General features: G+C 38.6%; 1 protein-coding gene and 1 pseudogene across 20 annotated transcripts in view; both read right to left on the reverse strand.

Moving 5' to 3' along the window:
* CHD9 (chromodomain helicase DNA binding protein 9) overlaps window positions 1–21468 on the reverse strand; it is a 278999-nt gene that overhangs the window by 11379 nt on the left and 246152 nt on the right. For 14 of the 20 annotated variants that reach the window (XR_010114408.1, XR_008649331.2, XM_055232971.2 and 11 more), the window contains 7 exons: window positions 20144–20346; window positions 12654–13562; window positions 10895–11058; window positions 9229–9501; window positions 8323–8491; window positions 1662–1801; window positions 1130–1351 (listed from right to left, as the gene is read on the reverse strand). Coding sequence is in view for 18 of the 20 variants with exons in the window: in XM_055232971.2 (XP_055088946.1) it covers window positions 1130–1351; window positions 1662–1801; window positions 8323–8491; window positions 9229–9501; window positions 10895–11058; window positions 12654–13562; window positions 20144–20346 (2080 nt within the window). In the remaining 2 variants the exon portion in view is untranslated. The remainder of the gene's footprint in view (window positions 1–1129; window positions 1352–1661; window positions 1802–8322; window positions 8492–9228; window positions 9502–10894; window positions 11059–12653; window positions 13563–20143; window positions 20347–21468) is intronic. The other 6 variants (XM_055232979.2, XM_055232980.2, XM_055232973.2 and 3 more) reach the window with 3 other exon arrangements.
* LOC129457602 (pachytene checkpoint protein 2 homolog) lies at window positions 16912–20129 on the reverse strand (annotated as a pseudogene).

A 21468-nucleotide genomic window follows, 5' to 3' on the forward strand; every position in this document is an offset into this window, starting at 1 on the left:
TTGGGAGGCTGAGGCAGGAGGATCGCTTGAGCCAGGAGTTTGAGACCAGCCTGAGCAAGATAGTGAGAGCCTCTCTCTACAAAGTAAAAATTAAAAAAATTAGCTGGATGTGGTGGCCTGTGGCCAGGCTGGTCTCAGACTCCTGAACTCAAGTGATTTGCCCATTTCGGCCTCCCAAAGTGCTAGGATTACGTGCATGAGCCATCATGCCCAGCCTCATCTTTGATTAAAATAAACTCATTGTGCATCTGGAGGGGCATAGAGGCTATACTCATAGCTTGAAGAAGAGCTTAAGAGGAGTAGTTTGGGCTCCGGATTTAAGAGTTTGTTTGCTGAGTGGACTTGCACTATTTACTTAAAACTTTAGTGTTTTAATTTCATTTATAAAACAGTTATAGGCTGGTTGCGGTGGTTCACGCCTGTCTTCCTAGCACTTTGGGAGGCTGAGGCAGGCGGATTGCTTGAGGCCAGGAGTTTGAGACCAGCCTGGCCAACATGGTGAAACCTTGTCGCTATGAAAAATACAAAAGTTAGCTGGGCATGGTGGTGTGCACCTGTGGTCCCAGCTACTCGGGAGACTGAGGTGGGAGAATCGCTTGAATCCGGGAGGCAGAGGTTGAAGTGAGCCGAGATCATGTCACTGCACTCCAGCCTGGGTGACAATGCGAGACTCTGTCTCAAAAAAACAAAAAACAGTTATAACAATGCCACGTGATAAAGTTATTGTGTTAAATGAGGTAATGCATGTTGTGTGCATAAGTATGTCAGCATAACTGCAGGCACATAGTTAAGTTTCGATACATGTTTACTATAATCATTATTATTTTAAAATAAACTGCTTGAGAAAGGATTGGAAGTTTTATACCTTAGCAACCTTCACTGGGTCTAACATAGTACTCTATATTGGAAGTGATTTTTATTATTAAATACTCATTGAATGCAGAATGGAAAAATGGAAAATAACATTGTATTGTATCAAGGGAAAGATGGTAATTATTTTTTCCTAATTCTCCTAGGTCTTAGGCAGAGCACATATTTAGCCTAAGTGGATGAGAATTTATGCTTCATCATGACAGATCTGACAATTCATAAAAATAAAACATAACAAGAGTTTTAAGGTGTCACTTACAGGAATAAAAGCTCCCAAATCTTCCACATAACCTGGGTGCTCCTTAAGCCATTTTTCCAAATCCTTTCTCTTTGGTGCATCATCTCCTGCAAGTCTTGTTCCATCTTTAAGATTAATAACTGGAACTGGACTTTCTGTATCAGCAATTCCTTGAGGCTGAGTATAGGATAGTGCTGGATTTATCCCTGTGGAAATCTGTGAGGAGGTTAAGCCTAAAGAAACCTGTAAAAAAAAAAAAACCACATGGTATCTTTATTTCCATACTTTATCATTCTAATATTGGTTCAATAAAGCAATTATTTTTGAAGAGAAAAAATAAGTTGTTGCTAAAAATTCTGCTAAATCTTTTACACTTAAAATTTTTATCACTCTTGGACCGTGCTAAGATTCTAAGATATCATCTAAAACTATATGGTACACTTCTAATTTCCTTATTAATAGTCTATAAAACATTCACAAAACAATAATATGTGTATTTACTAGGATTGAATTTTGAATCCAAGGATCAGTTTTTAAGTACTGCTTTACTTACATGATTAGGTGGTTTATTTCTGTTAAAAAAGAAGATGTCAACACCTTCTACATTCTTTCTCCTTCCTCGCCTTTTTTTGACCACAGGTTGGTTGTCTAATATCACACCATTGGCACCAAGGGTTGGTTGAATGGAAGTACCTAATTGAATTAAAAATGCAAAATGGTGATACAAATTTAGTTCTTAAACAAATTGAAAGTAATCCCTTTCCTAAATATACCTGTTAGTTCTTATTTTATACATCTTTAATGTAGAAACTTTTGGACTAAAAATATCATCCCCACCTCTCATTTAAAAACCTGAAGAATTACAACCTAGGCCTCTTTCAATTTTTGACCTATCCTCTCTATTTTTTTTCCTGATATTCACACATCTTCTCTTCCTTCCTTGGAGAAGAAAGCATGCCTTTTTCCTAAGTTAAACATTTCCCCTTTCTTTGAACCCATTAGTTCCTATAGTTTCAAAAGCTTTTTTTTTTTTTAAATCATTTATCTCTGCTTTTTGTGCCAAATATCTTTTTCTACATTATTCTTTTTTTTTGAGACAGAGTCTCGCTCTGTCGCCCAGGCTGGAGTGCAGTGGCACGATCTGGGCTCACTGCAAGCTCCGCCTCCCAGGTTCACGCCATTCTCCTGCCTCAGCCTCCCAAGTAGCTGGGACTACAGGCGCCCACCACCACGCCCGGCTAATTTTTTTGTATTTGTTTAGTAGAGATGGGGTTTCACTATATTAGCCAGGATGGTCTCAATCTCCTGACCTTGTGATCCACCTGCCTCGGCCTCCCAAAGTGCTGGGATTACAGGCGTGAGCCACCACACCTGGCCAGATTTTTCTAAACTTAAAAATATGGCCTAACTCAAACAAATAAATGTTAAACTTTTGGCCGGGCATAGTGGCTCACGCCTGTAATCCCAGCACTTTGGAAGGATGAGGTGGGCAGATCACCTGAGGTCAGGAGCTCAAGACCAGCCTGGCCAACATGGCAAAACCATGTCTCTACTAAAAATACAAAAATTAGCTGGGTGTGGTGGCGGGCACCTGTAATACGAGCTACTTGGGGGGCTGAGGCACAAGAATCACTTGAATCCGGGAGGCGGGGGTTGCTGTGAGCCGAGATGACGCCACTGCACTCCAGCCTTGGCAACACAATGAGACTCTGTCTCAGAGAAAACAACACTTTGTCCTTTTTATAACATCAGAACTTTTAAAAGACTGATCTCTCTTGTGCTCCTTTTTTTCATGAGTAACTAGTTCTTCGATTTCCCATAGTCCACTCCTGCCCCAACCTACTTAAGGTATTTTCTTTAAGATTCCAGTAACTTTTTAGTCACCAAATTAAACTGACTTCTCTCATTTCAGTAGGCACTCAACAAAAATGTTTGTAAGGGGTATGAATGAAACAGTTCCATGCATTCATCAATTCTTCTAATAGATATTTTATTAAGCAGCTATGTACTATGCAGTATGATGGTTCAAAGGTGAATAAAACACTTTTCCTTAAAGAGTACATAATCTTGAATTCTCTTTATTAAAAGGACATATTATTAAAGGTGAGATGCTTGTTTAAAATAGTTTACATGTTTATAATGAAAAATGCATTTTCAGTCATTCAAGGAGAATTTACTGAGCAAGTCCTGTGTATTCCTGAATAAGGTGTTGCCTTCTGGAGAGCTGTGTAACTTCACAGAAGTCACAACCTTCCTCCCATCTCAGTTTCAAAAAGGTACTTAATTCATACGGTAAGTAACCATTCTGTTTCATACTTCTCATGGCTTCCTAGTCTAATATAAATGAACTGCCTTGAATCAACATGATTCTCAACCTCTGACCCCTGCCCTAGATCTGTTTTTGATGCTTTTCATAACTTAAGATTTAGCTTTCCTAAGCAAGATTTGATCTACACATTTGTCCCAGTAAGAATTTACACACTAGCAAGGTCAGTCTTACCACAAAATCATACCATTTTCCTGACATCTAGTCTCTGTTTCATGCTATTCCCTGCCCTTCTTTTACCCCTTCTAACAACCCTATTTTCTAGAAAGATAATTATTTAGTTGTCCTCTTATCAAATCCTGTTCAATCCCATCTCTTCCACAGGACGCTGGCTAAGTTTCCAGAAAGCAATGACTTTCCTCTTTTCCAACGTTTATTAACTATAATGTTCTGTGTAGCAAAATATTGAACGTATTGTCTCATATTTTAATGTGCAGGTCTTGTCTACCGGTCAACTAAAAGGAAGAGATAGTGTCCTACATTTCTTTTACTTTACCTTTAGTTCTATCCCTGTACTATATAAAAAATAGAAGTACTTAATATAATTATCTATGAAAAAATATCTGGTTTCTACCAAAGTGTACATTTACAAACATATTCTATTTGACTAACTCTTCATTTTAATTATATACTACCCTGACTTATTTCTGAGGCTGATTTTAATAAACATTAGCAATTCATTTAAGCCAGAATCCAAATGTAAGATTGAACTTTGAAGTCTGTGTTGTCTTTATTTTAGATGTAATTAACACTATTTTAAAAATAGCTTCTTTGTATTGAACGCCTACTAAATGCCAGATACTGTACTAAGCTTTACAAATGCTATCTCATATCATCAAAAACAAAACAGAAATAGAGAAGGATTATTAAGCTCATTTTGTAAATGAGTTGGAAACATTAAGCCACTTGCTCAATGTCACAATAGCCAGTAAATGACAGAATTAAAAACCCCAGGTTGCTTGGCTCTGCCATCCTCTATTCACTATTCCAGGTAGTTTCTGGAATGAGCTCTTCAGTTTTGTCGTCGTTATAATCTGTGCTGTTTTACTCTCCTTCATTAATGAAATTACATTACATCTGGTATCTTTACTCAAGGCTTTCCAGGGGGTAATTACACAAGAATACAAAAGGCACAGCCTTTGGAAAATGAAGAATTTTAATCTAATTCTAAAATCTATGAGTACGTATTTTAACATCTGTTTGGCATCCCATTGTGTGCCAAGCTCTTTATTGGCCAGTTTATATACATTGTTTTATTTAATCCATCTAACAGTGTCATCTCTGTCATCCCCACACCCTTCATGTCACAAACAAGAAAAGTAAGGCTCAAAAATGTTAACAGATTTCCCAAAAGTAACATAGGAAGAAAGATCTAGATTTCATATTTGCAATTATTAAGATGGATGAGATAAAATGCTTAGATAATAACTCTATCTAGGGTGAATACTTGAGATTTTAAATATTTTGTATAGCTGCAAAAGTCATGTTACAATTTTTTTTATTATTATACTTTAGGTTTTAGGGTACATGTGCACAATGTGCAGGTTTGTTACATATGTATCCATGTGCCATGTTGTTTTGCTGCACCCATTAACTCATCATTTAGCATTAGGTATATCTCCTAATGCTGTCCCTCCCCGCTTCCCCCACCCCACAACAGTCCCCAGAGTGTGATGTTCCCCTTCCTGTGTCCATGAGTTCTCATTGTTCAGTTCCCACCTATGAGTGAGAACATGCGGTGTTTGGTTTTTTGTCCTTGAGATAGTTTACTGAGAATGATGGTTTCCAGCTTCATCCATGTCCGTACAAAGGACATGAACTCATCATTTTTATGGCTGCATAGTATTCCATGGTGTATATGTGCCACATTTTCTTAATCCAGTCTATCGTTGTTGGACATTTGGGTTGGTTCCAAGTCTTTGCTGTTGTGAATAGTGCCGCAATAAACATACGTGTGCATGTGTCATTATAGCAGCATGATTTATAGTCCTTTGGGTATATACCCAGTAATGGGATGGCTGGGTCAAATGGTATTTCTAGTTCTAGATCCCTGAGGAATCGCCACACTGACTTCCACAATGGTTGAACTAGTTTACAGTCCCACCAACAGTGTAAAAGTGTTCCTATTTCTCCACATCCTCTCCAGCACCTGTTGTTTCCTGACTTTTTAATGACGGCCATTCTAACTGGTGTGAGATGGTATCTCACTGTGGTTTTGATTTGCATTTCTCTGATGGCCAGTGATGATGAGCATTTTTTCATATGTTTTTTGAATGCATAAATGTCTTCTTTTGAGAAGTATCTGTTCATGTCCTTTGCCCACTTTTTGATGGGGTTGTTTGTTTTTTTCTTGTAAATTTGTTTGAGTTCATTGTAGATTCTGGATATTAGCCCTTTGTCAGATGAGTAGGTTGCAAAAATTTTCTCCCATTCTGTAGGTTGATCTCAGGAGGAATACCTGAGCTGTGGTTGTGCCACAGCACTCCTAGGTGACAGAGCAAGACCCTGTCTCAAAAAAAAAGAAAAAAAATTTTCTCCCAACCTACAGAATGGGAGAAATTTTTTTTTTTTTTTTTTTTGAGACAGCGTCTTGCTCTGTCACCTAGGAGTGCAGTGGCACAACCACGGCTCAGGTATTCCTCCTGAGATCAAGTGATCCTTCCACCTTAGCTTCCCAAGTAGCTAGAACTACAGGGGCACACCACCATACCCAGCTAATTTTTAAATTTTTTTCAGAGATGGGTCTTGCTATGTTGCCAGGATTGGTCTTGAACTCCTGGACTCAAGCAATCCTCCTGCCTCAGCCTCCTCAAGTCCTGGGATTACAAGTGTGAGCCACCACGCTTGGCACAATTACTATTGATATTATTATTATTATTATTATTATTATTGTTTTTGAGACAGAGTTTCGCCCTTGTTGCCCAGGCTGGAGTACAATGGCCCGATCTTGGCTCACTGCAACCTCCGCCTCCCAGATTCAAGCGATTCTCCTGCCTTAGCCTCCTGAGTATCCAGGCATGCACCACCACACTCAGCTAATTTTTTTTTTTTTTTTTTGTATTTAGTACAGATAGGGTTTCACCATGTCAGTTAGGGGGATCTCGAACTCCTGACCTCAAGTGATCCACCCGCCTAGGCCTCCCAAAGTTCTGGGATTACAGGCATGTGCCACCACACTGGACCCCTACTACTGATATTATTAAAAACAGTATTATTTACCAAAGAATGACTTATAGGCAAAAGCTATAAAATCTTCAGCTGCAACAGCAAAAAAATGTTCAGGCAATAGAAGTATCAATCTCACTTTACAGTGGAATTTTAAACAGTAAGAATAGTGGTATTATTAAGCCCCACTTAGGTTGGGCAAAAGAATGCACAGCTTATCTTCCCCATTTGTTACCATTTTCTGGTGAAAAAAAAAAAAGGGCTCCTTGATAACAAAATTGTTAATTGTAACGTATAATTTGGGCGACTATAATTGTAAAGCATAATTTGGGGGATTTATTCTTCAGTAATAGAAGCATGGCTGATTCATATTTGAAGTGCAATTCATACATGTCTAAAGGTCTATTAATTGGAAAACTACATTGAATGGTTAATGAATCCACAAGAGACCAAACTGATGCTGATGAAGCTAAACTAATTTATAATTTAAGAAGTGGTAATAGTGGCATTTGGAAATAGTGATCAATTCAAGACAACACTTACAATACAGCATATATTGCTTGGCAACTAGACTTAGTAGAATACTGAAGTACAGTCTTTAGCTTTATGCACAAGGAAGGGAAATTCAAGACACTCATTTGCTTGAATTGACAATTAGTACTTTAGGAGATCAGTATGTTGTGGTCCACACATTAAGACTCAGTTGATCTTGAGTATCATTCTCAACTTTTTTTTTTTAATTTTCATTCTCAATTCTTGACATCACACTTTTAGAGGAACACAGATAAATTAAAGTACTAAGATAAAACAAAAATAGGCTGGGTGTGATGGCTCATGCCTGTAATCTCAGAGCTTTGGGAGGCCAGGTGGGAGGACTGCTTGAGGTCAGGAGTTTAGGACTAGCCTAGGCAACATAGTGAGACACTATCTCAACAGAAATCCAAAACAAAACAAAAACTAAAACCAATGTCTAATGCATTCCTCAATGCCTACAGAGTACAGAGCACAAGGCACCAATTAGGTATTTAATAAATACTTGTTGATTCAACTTGCCAAAAGATTAGAAGACAGACAGATAGTTTGTAGGGGAGATCTGAGAATTGCTTTCAAAATGCTAAGATTTATCATGTAGACACAGGATTAGGTTAATTATGCATTGCCTTTTAAAGACAGAACTTCGATAACTGAGAAGATCCTATAGGAGGCAAAATTTACTTCTAAATAGAGGAATTTTCTGACAATTTGAGCTGCCCAATAATAAAAAGGGCTATTTAAGAACCTTATTTCTATAAGTATTCCATAAGGATGAATGATTACCTTTTAGGGATTAGTCATAGATAACACCTGTATCCTGTAGATGCCTGGACTGTACAAACTCTAAAGTTTTTTTAAAACTTCTCTTTTTAACTTCTTCTACCAATCACCATTAATTTGTGATACTGAAATGCAGTTTGAACTTTTACCTGTATGAGGCAACTTGACAAAATGATGTTCCCACCCAACTACTCAAGGCCCCAAAATGAAAACTGCCCTTTATGCTTTAAAATGTCATGTTAAAAGTTCAAAAAATATTTATTAAGATTTAAAATTCTATTGATTACTTCATAGGCTTAAGAGGTTCCAACAAAGGAAAAATAAATTTTTATTACAAGCATCTATAAAAGAAGATTTGGACATGACAGAAAATATTTCATAGTACGACAATTATTACTTGCATATTCACCTGATACTGGTATGGATTTTGGGAAATTGACGAGGCTGGTCTCTGATGCACTTTGAAGCTCTCGAAGCCGAGCGAGATACTGCTGCTGCCCCAGAGCACCATCTTCACCATCAAATGGTCTTTTCTGAGCAAGCCCTTGCTTCTGAAATGTCAACTTCAAACCACCTTCCTGTTAAACAAATAGCATTATTACGACAGAAACTGTTAAAAAAAATCTTACTGCAGGATATTAAGAGAATATTTTACTGAGGAAAAAAATGAAGTAAAAATCCTGAAACATCAAAGAAGTTCATTTCTCATTCATAAATCAATCAAATAAAAACATTTTAAATCAATTTCTATAATAACACCAAATTTTCTATTTTGAATGAAAAAAATACAAGTACTCTACACAATTTTCTGACCAAAACAAGGTTTTACATGTGACTAGTACATTGTAACATTTTCAACTTTAGACATACATCTCTCTGTACATTATTCATGTGACATTTTGGAGGACATTAACTATGTTTTAGACACTAAGTAATAAGTTAAGCTTCAAAAATCATTTAAAAATGAAACATTACTGATAACATGGCATGCTAAATGTTTAAAATAGAAAGTACACTGACATACCATTTAAATACTATATAAAAGAACCAAAACAATTAGAAATTGTCACACTGTTTAAGAAAGCATTTTGATTAGAACTATTTTCAGAAGCATAAAGAGAAAAGCGTATTTAATGACGATCCCTCTAGTAGAATATTCAAGTTTAATAACCTGGATATCAGAAAGAAAATAATCCAAATACCAAGAAACAGGTATGTGAAGGAAGGAAGAGTAAGAGCAGGCAGCCATTTGCAGGAAAAGCATGCTGCACACCGCAATCGCAATCAGGCCCTAGGGCAATAAAAATACACATACGTCTTTGATTTTCACTGTAAACTCCTTTTCTCGTACATGCTTCTTCACCTTTGACATCTGTGTTGACTGATCATGTTCTTCTTTAACACCGGCACCTGGGGGAGTGGGTACACTGGGCTCGCTGTATTCTGTAGCTGCTCCAGGGCTGTCCAGCAGTTTTGTGGTATAGAAAGAAGCCACTGTGTTAGCATCATAACTTCTTCTAGCTGAAGGCCACTTTCCTTTCAGAACTGTTTGACAAATACTGTCCAATCTATTGATCATCACACGATCCTGGAAAAGCATGCAACATCAAAGTATAATCTTAATAATAGATCAGACCTTTGGAGATCAAATAGCTCAAGAGTCTTAATGGATTTAACCCTAGTTCAACATATGTGTATGTGCTATGCATACCTATTCTCATATATATATATATATATATATTACAATTCTGCAACAAGTTGAGTACAGATTCCCTTTGGTGAAGTTCAAAAATATTATACCATAAGCAGGCGTGGTGGCTCACACCTGTCTGTAATCCCAGCACTTTGGGAGGCCAAGGTGGTAGGATTGCTTGAAGCCAGGAGATTGAGACCAGCCTGAGCAACATAGCAAAACCCTGTCTCTGCAAAAAATTAAAAAATTGTGCCACTATACTCCAGCCTGGCTGACAGAGTGAGACCATGTCTCAAAAACAAACAAACACACAAAAAGTTATACCACAAAGATAATTTTTGCTGTTATAATTAAAAAGTAATACAGACTCCTAATAAAAAGTTCAAACAACTTACACGTATACAGAAGAGGAGAAAACCCTCCATTCTCCCATTTCCCAACCTCATTCTTAAAGGTAAGTATTCCAGCACTAGTCTAGTCACATAATGGAAGAAAAATTGGTCAGGTGCACTGGCTCACATCTGTAATCTCAGCATTTTGGGAGGCCGAGGTGAGCGGATCACTTGAGGTCAGGAGTTTGAGACCATCCTGGCCGACATGGTGAAACCCTGTCTCTACTAAAAATACAAAAATTAGCCAGGCAGGGTTATGCCTGTAATCCCAGCACTTTGGGAGGCTAAGGCAGGCAGATCACCTAAGGTCAGGAGTTCAAGACCAGCCTGGCCAACATGGTGAAACCCTGTCTCTACAGGTGGGTGCCTGTAATCTCAGCTACTTGGGAGGCTGCGGCAGGAGAATTGCATGAACCTGGGAGGCGGAGGTTGCAGTGAGCCGAGATCGTGCCACTGTAAGCCAGCTTGGGCAACAGAGCGAGACTCAAAAAAAAAAAGGAAGAAAAATTGTATTAATCCAATCTTTCTTCTTCCACTGAATGTACATGTATTTAAATGAACTTTTCATTCTAGGTCACAACTGGCTACAGTAAACTTCTTTAAGGAGACTCAGTCAAAAGCACCTATTTCATAAAGAAGCACTTTAGGATTAAAACTTGAAAGTAAGGATTCATTATCTTTTATTCTAAACATTCTAAAGTTATGTTGAGAAGCATACACATTAAAGCAGAACTATTTACTTGATAGCAGTAATTTATACTTTCGGAGCTAACACCAAAATGTCATCCTACATTTTACGCTGACCTATTTTTCCACATAGTAAGAATATCTACCATTGAAGCAATATAGAAAAATACTAAAAAATGACCTATCCCAATAAGAAATTATTTCTTTACCTTTGGCCAATACGAGGCTGCCAGCATATATCCACCTTGTAAGATGTAAGCAGACTCTGGTGTCCCATTGTTCATCTGAAAACTATCCTGAGTCTCATCCTGGGTAGTGCTCAGTGACGCGATGCTTTCTTCGTCATAGGCTTTCATGTGAGTAGTACTTTCTGCTAAGAACAATTATAATCATTTTTTCAAAAGACTGCATAAAATAGTTTTATACATAAAGATCTTATATAATTATTCAGAAACATCTGAAAATGAAAATGTTAGAAGTAAAAACAAATGATAAAAAAAGGGAAAAAAAATCACCTAGAATATAAAAAAAGTACCTATCATTATTATTAAGAGACAGGGTCTTGCTGTGTTGCACAGCCTGGACAGAACTCCTGGGCTCAAGTAATACTCCTGCCTCAGCTTCTCAAGTAGCTCGGATTACAGGTGTGCACTACGCCTGACTTCATTACTCATTATTTTTAAAATGATTCCTGATTGGTAGACTTCATCTGGATTGGCAGAACTATAAATACCTGATGAGGATACCATAATTCTCTCGATTAGGTGACTCTTGTAACTCTTAGAATTGGGCATGTTCCTTGCAACAACCCTGAAAGTTATGCCTATGGAGTTGTTACAAGAGACCCCAGCTCCTGCTTAAGTTTAATTGGACTCATTTTCTTGCCCCTGAACTGGTGGACTGCTGCAAGAGCTCCTGCAGAAGGGGACCACCAAACACTGTTCTGCTGACAAACTTGTCATGGCTGACAAATGGCTTATGATATTCTCATTGGCCTAAGACTCTTGGTGACTGCTATATAATATTATCTTTTACTTGTTCACTCATCAACTTGTTCCTGGGAAAATATAATATTCAATTTAAGATGATCACAAATAAATCAAACTACTGTGTAAAATTCCTAATTCAATTGCCTGATTAATCTACTGGGTAATGCCTTGAATACTGAACAGGGAATTTGTATCAGTAACTAGTTTTCTTCTCAATAGAGCTTTCCTAAGAAAATCTGTATATATAAAACTTAAGCAAACAGGCCGGGCGTGGTGGCTTATGCCTGTAATCCCAGCACTTTGGGAGGCTAAGGCAGGCGGATCACCTAAGGTCAGGAGTTCAAGACCAGCCTGGCCAAAACGGTGAAACCCTGTCTCTACAAATATACAAAAATTAGCTGGACATGGTGGTGGGTGCCTGTAATCCTAGCTACTCAGGAGACTGAGGCAGGAGAATTGCTTGAACCTGGGAGGCGGAGGTTGCAGTGAGCTGAGATCATGCCATTGCACTCCAGCCTGGGTGACAGAGTGAGACTCTGTTTCAAAAAAACAAAACAAAAAAACACCTTAAGCAAACAATTTTAAACATCCTTAAGTTACCTGAAACTAGTTCTTTTCATTTTCACTTGAAAAGTTATATTAGGCCGGGCCTGGTGGCTCACGCCTGTAATCCCAGCACTTTGGGAGGCAGAGGTGGGTAGATCACCTGAGGTCGGGAGTTTGAGACCAGCCTGACCAACATGGAGAAACCCCCTCTCTACTAAAAATACAAAATTAGCCGGGCATGGTGGCGCATGCCTGTAATCCCAGCCACTTGGGAGGCTGAGGCAGGAGAGTCGCTTGAACCCAGAAGCTGGAAGTTGAAGTGAGCTGAGATTGCACCATTGCACTCCAGACTCGGCAACAAGAGCGAAACTCCGTCTCAAAAAAAAAAAAGAAAAGTTATGTTAAAAAAGTAGAATTATTTTATGCATAGTACCTCGTTTTTGGGCTTCCTCTTCATCACTGTCACTTTCTTCTGATGAAGATGAAGAGGAGGAGGAGGAGGAAGAGGTGGAGGAAGAGGATGAAGAAGATGCTGAAGAACAAGATGAAGATGAAGAAGAACTAGAGCCTGATCGAGAGTGGGAGCAAGAAGAGGAGGATGATGAGGAAGAAGATGATCTGGAAGAACAGGATGATCTCTCAGAATCTGAGTCAGAATCAGAACTAGATTCTGATCCTCTTTTGTGGACTCTTGGTTTCTTAGAAGCTGGGTTTGGAGTTAGGGGTTCCGTTCTGGCTGCAACCATGCGTCTGTCTGTTTCACTTTTTCCACCAGATTTCTGGTCTCCAGTAGCCTGTGGTAAAACACCATTCTTTGGACTTACAGGCTCAGATTTTATTAGTGTCCTGGTTTCCACAGAAGACATAGATTCTTCTTCAGAAGACTGAGGCTCCTCTTTAAGGTTTTCACTTTTAACTTTCATCTCCTCTAGAATAATACCTTTAGCATCTAGGAGCCTAGGTAGAGAGGTAAGAGGAGAAGCAGAAAGTGCTACTTGATATTGCTGTAAAAGTGGGGTACAAGTCCTTGAATGAGCCATCTTACTTTGACTGTAGTTCCTCTGAGCTGCCATAAATGAGAGTTCAGGATCACGAAGAATGTGATAGTCTGTTCGGCTCACCCCGTGTTTGGCAGCACCAATAAGCAAATCCCTATCATGGGGGCCACATTCCCACCAGACTGGTAAATCTGGATTTGGATGGCAAAGCTTCAAGCGTTCAAACAACTGTGGATGTCGAAGGGCCTGTTCCCGTACTTTTCTTAGAAGTTCAATGCGATACAAAGTCCTAGAAGCACGTTCTTCTGTGATGGGCTGGATAAAAATATTTGGATCCACCAATTCTACATATTGAAACAAGGACAAAAACATTAATCTCAAAAATCCTTTATTTATAAATAAATCATTATAAATACATCTTTATATATTTATAACAATACCATTTCTAAAATGTGCCTCCATGCAATATCACTGTATAGTTTCCAGAATTTCTTTTCAGTGAGGAGAAATTCAGTGAGAATTTTGAAATTTCAGTAAAGTTTTAAAAAGGAGAAAGTTTTAAAAATAAGTACTAAAAATCATGTAACATAAAACACTGGATGCTAATGTAAAACATAACATTATTTTGGAAGTACATTAATAGAACTGGGAATTTTAAGAAATTCCCTATGAGCTATGAATTTAATAATATTTGTCTTAATGACACAAACACTTGCTCAAACTCACTTATAAATATAAATTAGAAGTGTTCAGGGTTGTCCAATCTTTTGGCTTCCCTGGGCTGCATTGTAAGAGGAATTGTATTGGGCCACATATAAAATACACTAACACTAACGATAGCTGATGAACTTAAAAAAATTGCAAAAAAAAAAAAAAAAAACCTCATAATATTTTAAGAAAGTTTACGAATTTGTGTTGGGCCACATTCAAAGCTGTCCTGGGCCACGGGTTGGACAAGCTTGTGTTAAGTGATACTCCATAAACAAATGTAAGCTGGCATATCTCAAACTGCAAAAGGTAACAGGACATTGGAGTGAACTCACAGGGGCAACAAGGGCTTTCTCAAATTTATAGGGAAACACAGCCACATCTTTCAAACACTGCACAAATTACTAGCTTGAGATAGTTGAGTTTCAACATGAACTCATGCTACCTCATACCTCTGATAAGGTTATGCCTTTGCAAAAGTGGGTTACTGACACTTGGGAAGTACTCAAGAAATATGGGCTTGCTGAAATAATGCAGGGACCAACATAAGCAGCTCCTAATGCCAAATATGGAACAATCTGAGCAATAAATAAAGACAATATTGGATTGTAACCTATAGAATAAGTATCCATGAATCCATACTGATATGAATAAATAACTGATTAAATAGATGAGAGAGAATGAAACATCCTTTCTTACAGCAGAATTCCACAGAAAAAAATGTTGTCGACAAGATTTAGTATCTGGTAGATACTAAAAATCAATGGGTGAAAGTTTGAGAAGAAACAAGATTTGTGAAGCTTAAGATATTTGTTAATTACAGTAAATTTACACTGGCCAAATGCAGCATAAACTACCTTAACCACGCAGTTAAAGTCAACATCATCAGTAATAAGACATACTGACATTACCAATCCCTTGATATTACATTCTGAGAACACATCATTTCTGTGACACTCTGGCCAAAAATGCATGACCTCAATCCAGTTGTGAAACAACATAAGACAAGCTCAAACTGAGGGATACATGGCTAAATAACTGATCAACACTTTTCAAAGGTATCAAAGTCATTAAAGATAAGAACAGCTGAGAACCTGTTATGGATTGCAGGAAGCTAATGAGAAAGAAAAACCAAATACATTGTAGGATCTTGGAACAAAAAGGGACATTAGTTGAAAAACTGGTAAAATTAAAATAGGTATTTAGTTTAGTTAATGGCATTAATGTTAATTTCTTGTTTTGATAATTATACTATAATTACTCTGGTAAAATGTTAACATTAAGAGAGGAAGGGCCAGGTGCAGTGGCTCATGCCTGTAATCCCAGCACTTTGGGAGGCTGAGGCTGGTGGATCACGAGGTCAGGAGATCGAGACCATCCTGGCTAACACGGTGAAACCCCGTCTCTACTAAAAATACAAAAAATTAGCCAGGTATGGTGGCAGCCACCTGTAGTCCCAGCTACTCGGGAGGCTGAGGCAGGAGAATGGTGTGAACCGGGGGTGGAGCTTGCAGTGAGCTGAGATCGCGCCACTGCACTCCAGCCTGGGTGACAGAGCGAGACTCCATCTCAAAAAAAAAAAAAAAAAAAAAAAGAAAAACAAAAAGAGGAAGGGTGAGAGATAGATGGAAACTCCTCGTACATTTTTTGCACTCTTCTGTAATTTTAAAAGTAGTTCAAAACAAAAATATTTGAAAAAAAATCAAGGACCATGCAAAAATCAATATGGAGCAGGAAACAAGGTGGGAAGAACACAGTCTACTAAGATTTGAAAAGTTATACAGTGCCCAACCAGTGCACACATTTGATTAATAATTGTGGCTACTTAAGAAAGAAACAGAAGTATTATTTTTTCTTTCAATATGCTATGTTTTTAAATAATTACTGGATTGTGAGGACATAAATACTTATTGAGTTGTCAGACCTAATTATTCATTAGACAGAAATGTTAGGTAATTCTTCTGGCCTTGAGTGCTGTGAAAAAAATTACTGAGACATTAAGGACACTGTAAAGTAAGGAAATTTGACAAATGCCCTGAGTTAAGTAGAAGCTCAATCTCACTCACATTTTTTTTTAACAAAGCATTAATACGAAATCTATTTTACATTTGATCTTAGCCAAAAGGCTAAGAGAAGTGATTGAAATTTATTTTAACATGACATAAAAGCAAAACTTAATATTCTATAAAATACACCAATTGTTGTCCATTTATTTTATATTCTATTAATATGAATCATCATTTGAGATGTGAATAATGTTTTGTTCTTTTCTTATTTTGAGACAGAGGCTTGCTCTGTCACTCATGTTGGAGTGCAATGGTGCGATCTTGCCTCACTGCAATCTCCGCCTCCTGGGCTCAAGTGATTCTCGTGCCTCGACCTTCTGAATAGCTGGGATTATGGGTGCCTGCCACCATGCCCAGCTAATTTTTGTATTTTTAGTATAGACAGGGTTTCACCATGTTGCCCCACCAGCCTTGGCCTCCCAAAATGTGGGGATTACAGGCGTGAGCCACCGCATCTGGCCTGAGATGTGAAAAATGTTATTGAACCAACAAAACAATGGGAAGAAATATCCAAGCAATGCATGTGTGCCTGCACTGGTTTATGAGGGATATCCAGCACTTGAACACTGCGGGTCTGCACTCTTCCTGCAAATGGAACCATGTTTGATTATCATAAAAGAACACTTACCTAGAATTTTCTCTCAATTTCTATTAACATAGAAATAGGTTTTATTATCCATTAAAAAGTCTCCAAGCCATTTTTGCATTAATCAAGCTGACATCACAAAGCCATTGCCACCTTCTAGCTTGAGTGATATGTTCATTTTTTAATGCTATGATTACATGCTTATTTAGGGTGATACAGTTTTCCTGCTTCTATAATACCTATGTTAATCTTCCTTTTTTGAAAAAACCAAACTTGTGTAGCATTTTGCATCCATCAATTGAAAGCAGGATGGCAATAAACACACTTAGGCTATTCTTTTTTTTTTTTTGAGACGGAGTCTCACACTGTCACCTAGGCTGGAGTGCAATGGCACGATCTCAGCTCACTGCAATCTGCGCCTCCCAGGTTGAAGCAATTCTCCTGCCTCAGCCTCCCGAGTAGCTGGGATTACAGGCGCATGCCACTACACCCGGCTAATTTTTTGTATCTTTAGTAGAGACAGGTTTTCACCATGTTGGCCAGGCTGGTCTCGAACTCCTGACCTTGTGATCCGCCTGCCTCGGCCTCTAAGTGTTGGGATTACAGGCATGAGCCACTGCGCTGGCCACACTGAGGCAATTCTTAACAAAGACACCAACCATTTGAATTATCTTTTAACAACAGTTAAAATGACAAGCTGTTTGTCTTCTAATGTGCATTTTAAGCTAAAGTAAATATAATACTTGTAACAAAGGTTGGTGTTGTAGGTTTCTGGCTTGTAGACGGACCTAAGCAAATTTTTATAGAGGGGATTTCCAGAGTGGTGGCTGTTGTGAGGCAAGTGATGTTACTATTTGTGTGCTCTCCACTAGAAAGCTATGGAATGGGAAGCCCAGGACCAAATGTAAGCTGAAAGCTTCTTTCGTCTCTTCAAACTGCTTGTCCACGCACAGAGAGAAAGCCTGGCGTAGCCTGGACATAAGTGTATGAGCCAGAAAAAGGAGTTTCCTCAGGAACTGGCCATGGAGGCCCTCGATCTTCTTTGAAATGTCACTCAAAAGGAAGCTCAATTTTGACACATTGTTTTCAATGAAGCCAATCATCTCCAGCTTTTGGAGGGTTAATAGCTGCTGAGGAGGGTATATGACCTGGCACTTGACCAGTTCTTCCAAACAAAAAAGGTAAATTTTGAAGATGGCTGCTGCAGAGCGCAGACTGATATACTGCTTGATATCAGACCTGTCCACAAAGGCCATGTCAATCTTCACAGTGATGTTGGAAGTAGTTGGAATGACTACATTAAAATGCCTTTTAATCTGATTAATTTGGGTCAAGACAGCGTTGACCATGCCAATGGCACCTGATGGCTTTCATTCTGGATGACTGTGAGACTTTCTATCTCATCAATCAGTGAAAATGCCAGAACATCTTTATAATCAATCAAATCCTGAATCTTCTGGAACGTCTTAGTTATCAGCTTGTCACTTTTGGAAAACCGTTTAGAAAAGAGGCTAGGGCTATTTATTTCAATTAATGGGCCATACCAGTACCTGCTTGAAAGTTTAATAGTCAATTTCTGGGCTAATGCTTTACATCGGAATGTTTTTCCAGTTCCTGGAGGACCCTCCAGCAGCACCACCCGGTCAGGTGCTGAGGCTGCTGTTGACATTCTTGTCTGAAAATGGTAAGGTTGTAATCACATAATCAAGGTGTGATTTGATTTCCACATCAGACACTAGGCTGTTCCAAAGCCCATGGAATTCGGCTGCAGGCAGAACCCAGTGATTTGCCACAATTATATCTTCTGTCTCTTCCTCCAAATTTTCACTGCTAGGGCCATCTTCATTCTGCTGGAAGATGTGAAGTGCAATAGTGCACGTACTCAAATCAATGAGCTATGGGTCTTTAACCTTTAATTCTGTGTCAACAATAGAATCCCGCATGTTCCTGGTCAGAAAGGGTTCACCAAACTCAGTCCATGTGTAATCACCAAACACAGTACCATATGTTTGGTGAGTAGCTTTCTGTTTATTTATTTATCAGATCTTGCTCGTTTATTTATTTATCAGATGTTGCTCTGTTGCTTGAGATCAAGTGCAGTGGTGTCATCATGGGTCACTGCAGCCTCGACCTCCTGGGTCCTGGTCCTGGGTTCTGGGTCCAGGTCCTGGGTCCTGCCTTAGCCTCTCAAGTAGCTGGGACCATAGCCATGCACCACCACAAGTGACTGTTTTTTTTTATTTTTGTAGAGATGGGGTCTCCCTATGTTGCCCAGGCTTGTCTCAAACTCCTGGGCTCAAGTGATCCTCCTACCTTGGCCTCCCAAAGTGCTGGATTACAGGCGTGAGCCATTGTGTCCAGCCTGGTGTCTTTCTAACACTCAGCTTTATGTCCATTTTTTTTTTCTTTTTGCAATGCTGCCTCTGTGCTGATGCACCTCCATGTGGACTGTCCGCAATTTGGCCACGCAGGGCAGTGCCTGCTTTGGGTTGCCCATGGCCTTCCCCATGGTGCCACTGGAAGGAGTGGGGTCCTGGCCTGCACCTGGCCACCGCCGCCTCATGCCCCTGCCTCAAATATCCTAACTCACATTGAAAATACATTTTCAATGATTATTTAGTAATTAGCTCTTTCCCTTTTAAAACTAGAATCAAAAGTGATGGATATATTCATATCACTATATTATTGATGGGAATTAAGAAAATTTTTTAAAAATGAGGGCCTCTTGCCAACTATAAATGACACAATATTTTGCTTTATCTGTCATTTTATCCTCATTTATGGTTTTCCAGTAGACCTGAAAACAGACTGAAATCTACTCTGAATTACCCAGTAATCAAGTGATTGGCTACTCCATTCAGTGAACTGACAAAAAATCTGTTAGGAAATACATTTAAAACAAGTAAGGAAATCTTTTTACTATAAAACAGGAATAGCAGGCCATTGGGTTTAGCAGTGAGAAATCATACACAACAAAGAATGGAGACAACTATTCATTACATAGCATTACTGAGAGGAACTGCTGACAGGATGAGCTAGTCTCTGGGCTTTGAAGACAATGAAATGCATCCCAGAACAATTCCTTAGTTGAGTTGCATCAATGCCCCTGCTTAGTAGTCTTTTGTGAAGATGGCCCTGGGAGATCTTTTCTAGAAAATTCTTTAAAATGTCTTATGAGTGGGGGTTCATTCTTTGCAAAATTATTCAGGTAAATAAACCCTCTAGCACAATCCCTATAAGATGGACTGAAAATATAGGTTAGTTCTGTTTAACGAAAGCAATCCTTTATCTTCCACCACCTCTTAATCATAAATCTATCACTAAACTCTACCTATTTTCTTAAGACTCAGTGCATACCTTTATTCTCTTTAGATCTCATTTTAATAGCAGGATTAAAGAATAGGGGATATTTAAGCTAGTTTATTTATAATTCTAAAAAATTATTGACAAGTTGAATTAGAGAGTATTGAAATTTCACATAAAATAGACAAATTGGAAATTTCTGAATTTTAGTGATTTTTGCTTCTTTGACCGAAACCAGGAAAAAAAGAAATTTGATACATACCTTCTTTGGAAGGAAGACGACAAACCCTTCGACACATGGACATGAATGCATACAAATATTTTTCCAAACTATCATCAGTTTTCTTATGTAGCCTAGCCATAGCTCTAAATTTTGTCCAATCAAATTGGCCTCTGTCAGGGTCAAAAACGACTCCAAATGTAGATACAACCCTATAAAAGTCAGCTTCTTCTCTTCTTGTCCATCTATTTTGAGTCAGATTAAAGAAAAAAACCACACTGGTCACTAAAATCAATATTAATACTAAATATAATGACTACAATACAAACTTAAAACATTTCAAGTACCTAACACTATAGGATTAAATACAAGCTTGCTGCCTTGTAAAACATTTTTAAATGCTAGTTAACTCATCCATCCAACCACACTTTTTTTAAAAAAAATTTACTTTTAATGGGCCGGGCGTGGTGGCTCACGCCTGTAATCCCAGCACTTTGGGAGGCCCAGACGGGCGGATCGCAAGGTCAGGAGATAGAGACCATCCTGACTAACATGGTGAAACCCCGTCTCTATTAAAAATACAAAAATAAAATTAGCTGGGTACGGTGGTGGGCACCTGTAGTCCCAGCTACTCAGGAGGCTGAGGCAGGAGAATGGCGTGAACCCAGGAGGTGGAGCTTGCAGTGAGCCGAGATTGTGCCACTGCACTCCAGCCTGGGCGACAGAGCGAGACTCTGTCTCCAAAAAAAAAAAAAAAAAAAAGAATTTACTTTTAATAGTTAAGGACGTGTGCCTGTGACACAGCCGCAGGAGGTCCTGATGACATGTGTCCCCAAACATACTTTTAAAAGTATACACTATTCCTTCAGACAATAATGGTGTTTTGCATTTTTACTATGTGAGAAAATAAGCACAGGATACAAAATCATATAAGATGATCCTGCCCTTCAGGAAAAAGATAAAATCAAACACATTTATAGTATAAGGTAATACCTTATATTTGTATGAGTTAAAGAAACCAAAAGTTTCAGGAGAGCACAGAAGATAGAAGGATCAGTTCAGACTTGACAATCAAGAAAGGCATCACAGAGTAAGTGGCATTTCAGATGGGATGAGGCTAAGGTTAGGGAAAGCGAGGAAGCACAGAGTAAGCAAAGAGGGAGTGGTCCATATTGGAGGGGAAAGATGAGTATTCCAGATTGACAAGGATATGGCTTATATTGGAGACAACGCCAGATAGGGTTTGGGTCAGATTATGAAATGCTCTAAAGGCCTGGGTAAAAGTAATCTCTTTCACTTGAAAGCTCCTGATGCTTTGAGATGGTAATATAATCATCATGCACCATAGATCTGCAAACCTTAGTGCA

This window comes from Symphalangus syndactylus, chromosome 11 (assembly GCF_028878055.3).
Source record: "Symphalangus syndactylus isolate Jambi chromosome 11, NHGRI_mSymSyn1-v2.1_pri, whole genome shotgun sequence".
Lineage (NCBI taxonomy): Eukaryota > Metazoa > Chordata > Mammalia > Primates > Hylobatidae > Symphalangus > Symphalangus syndactylus.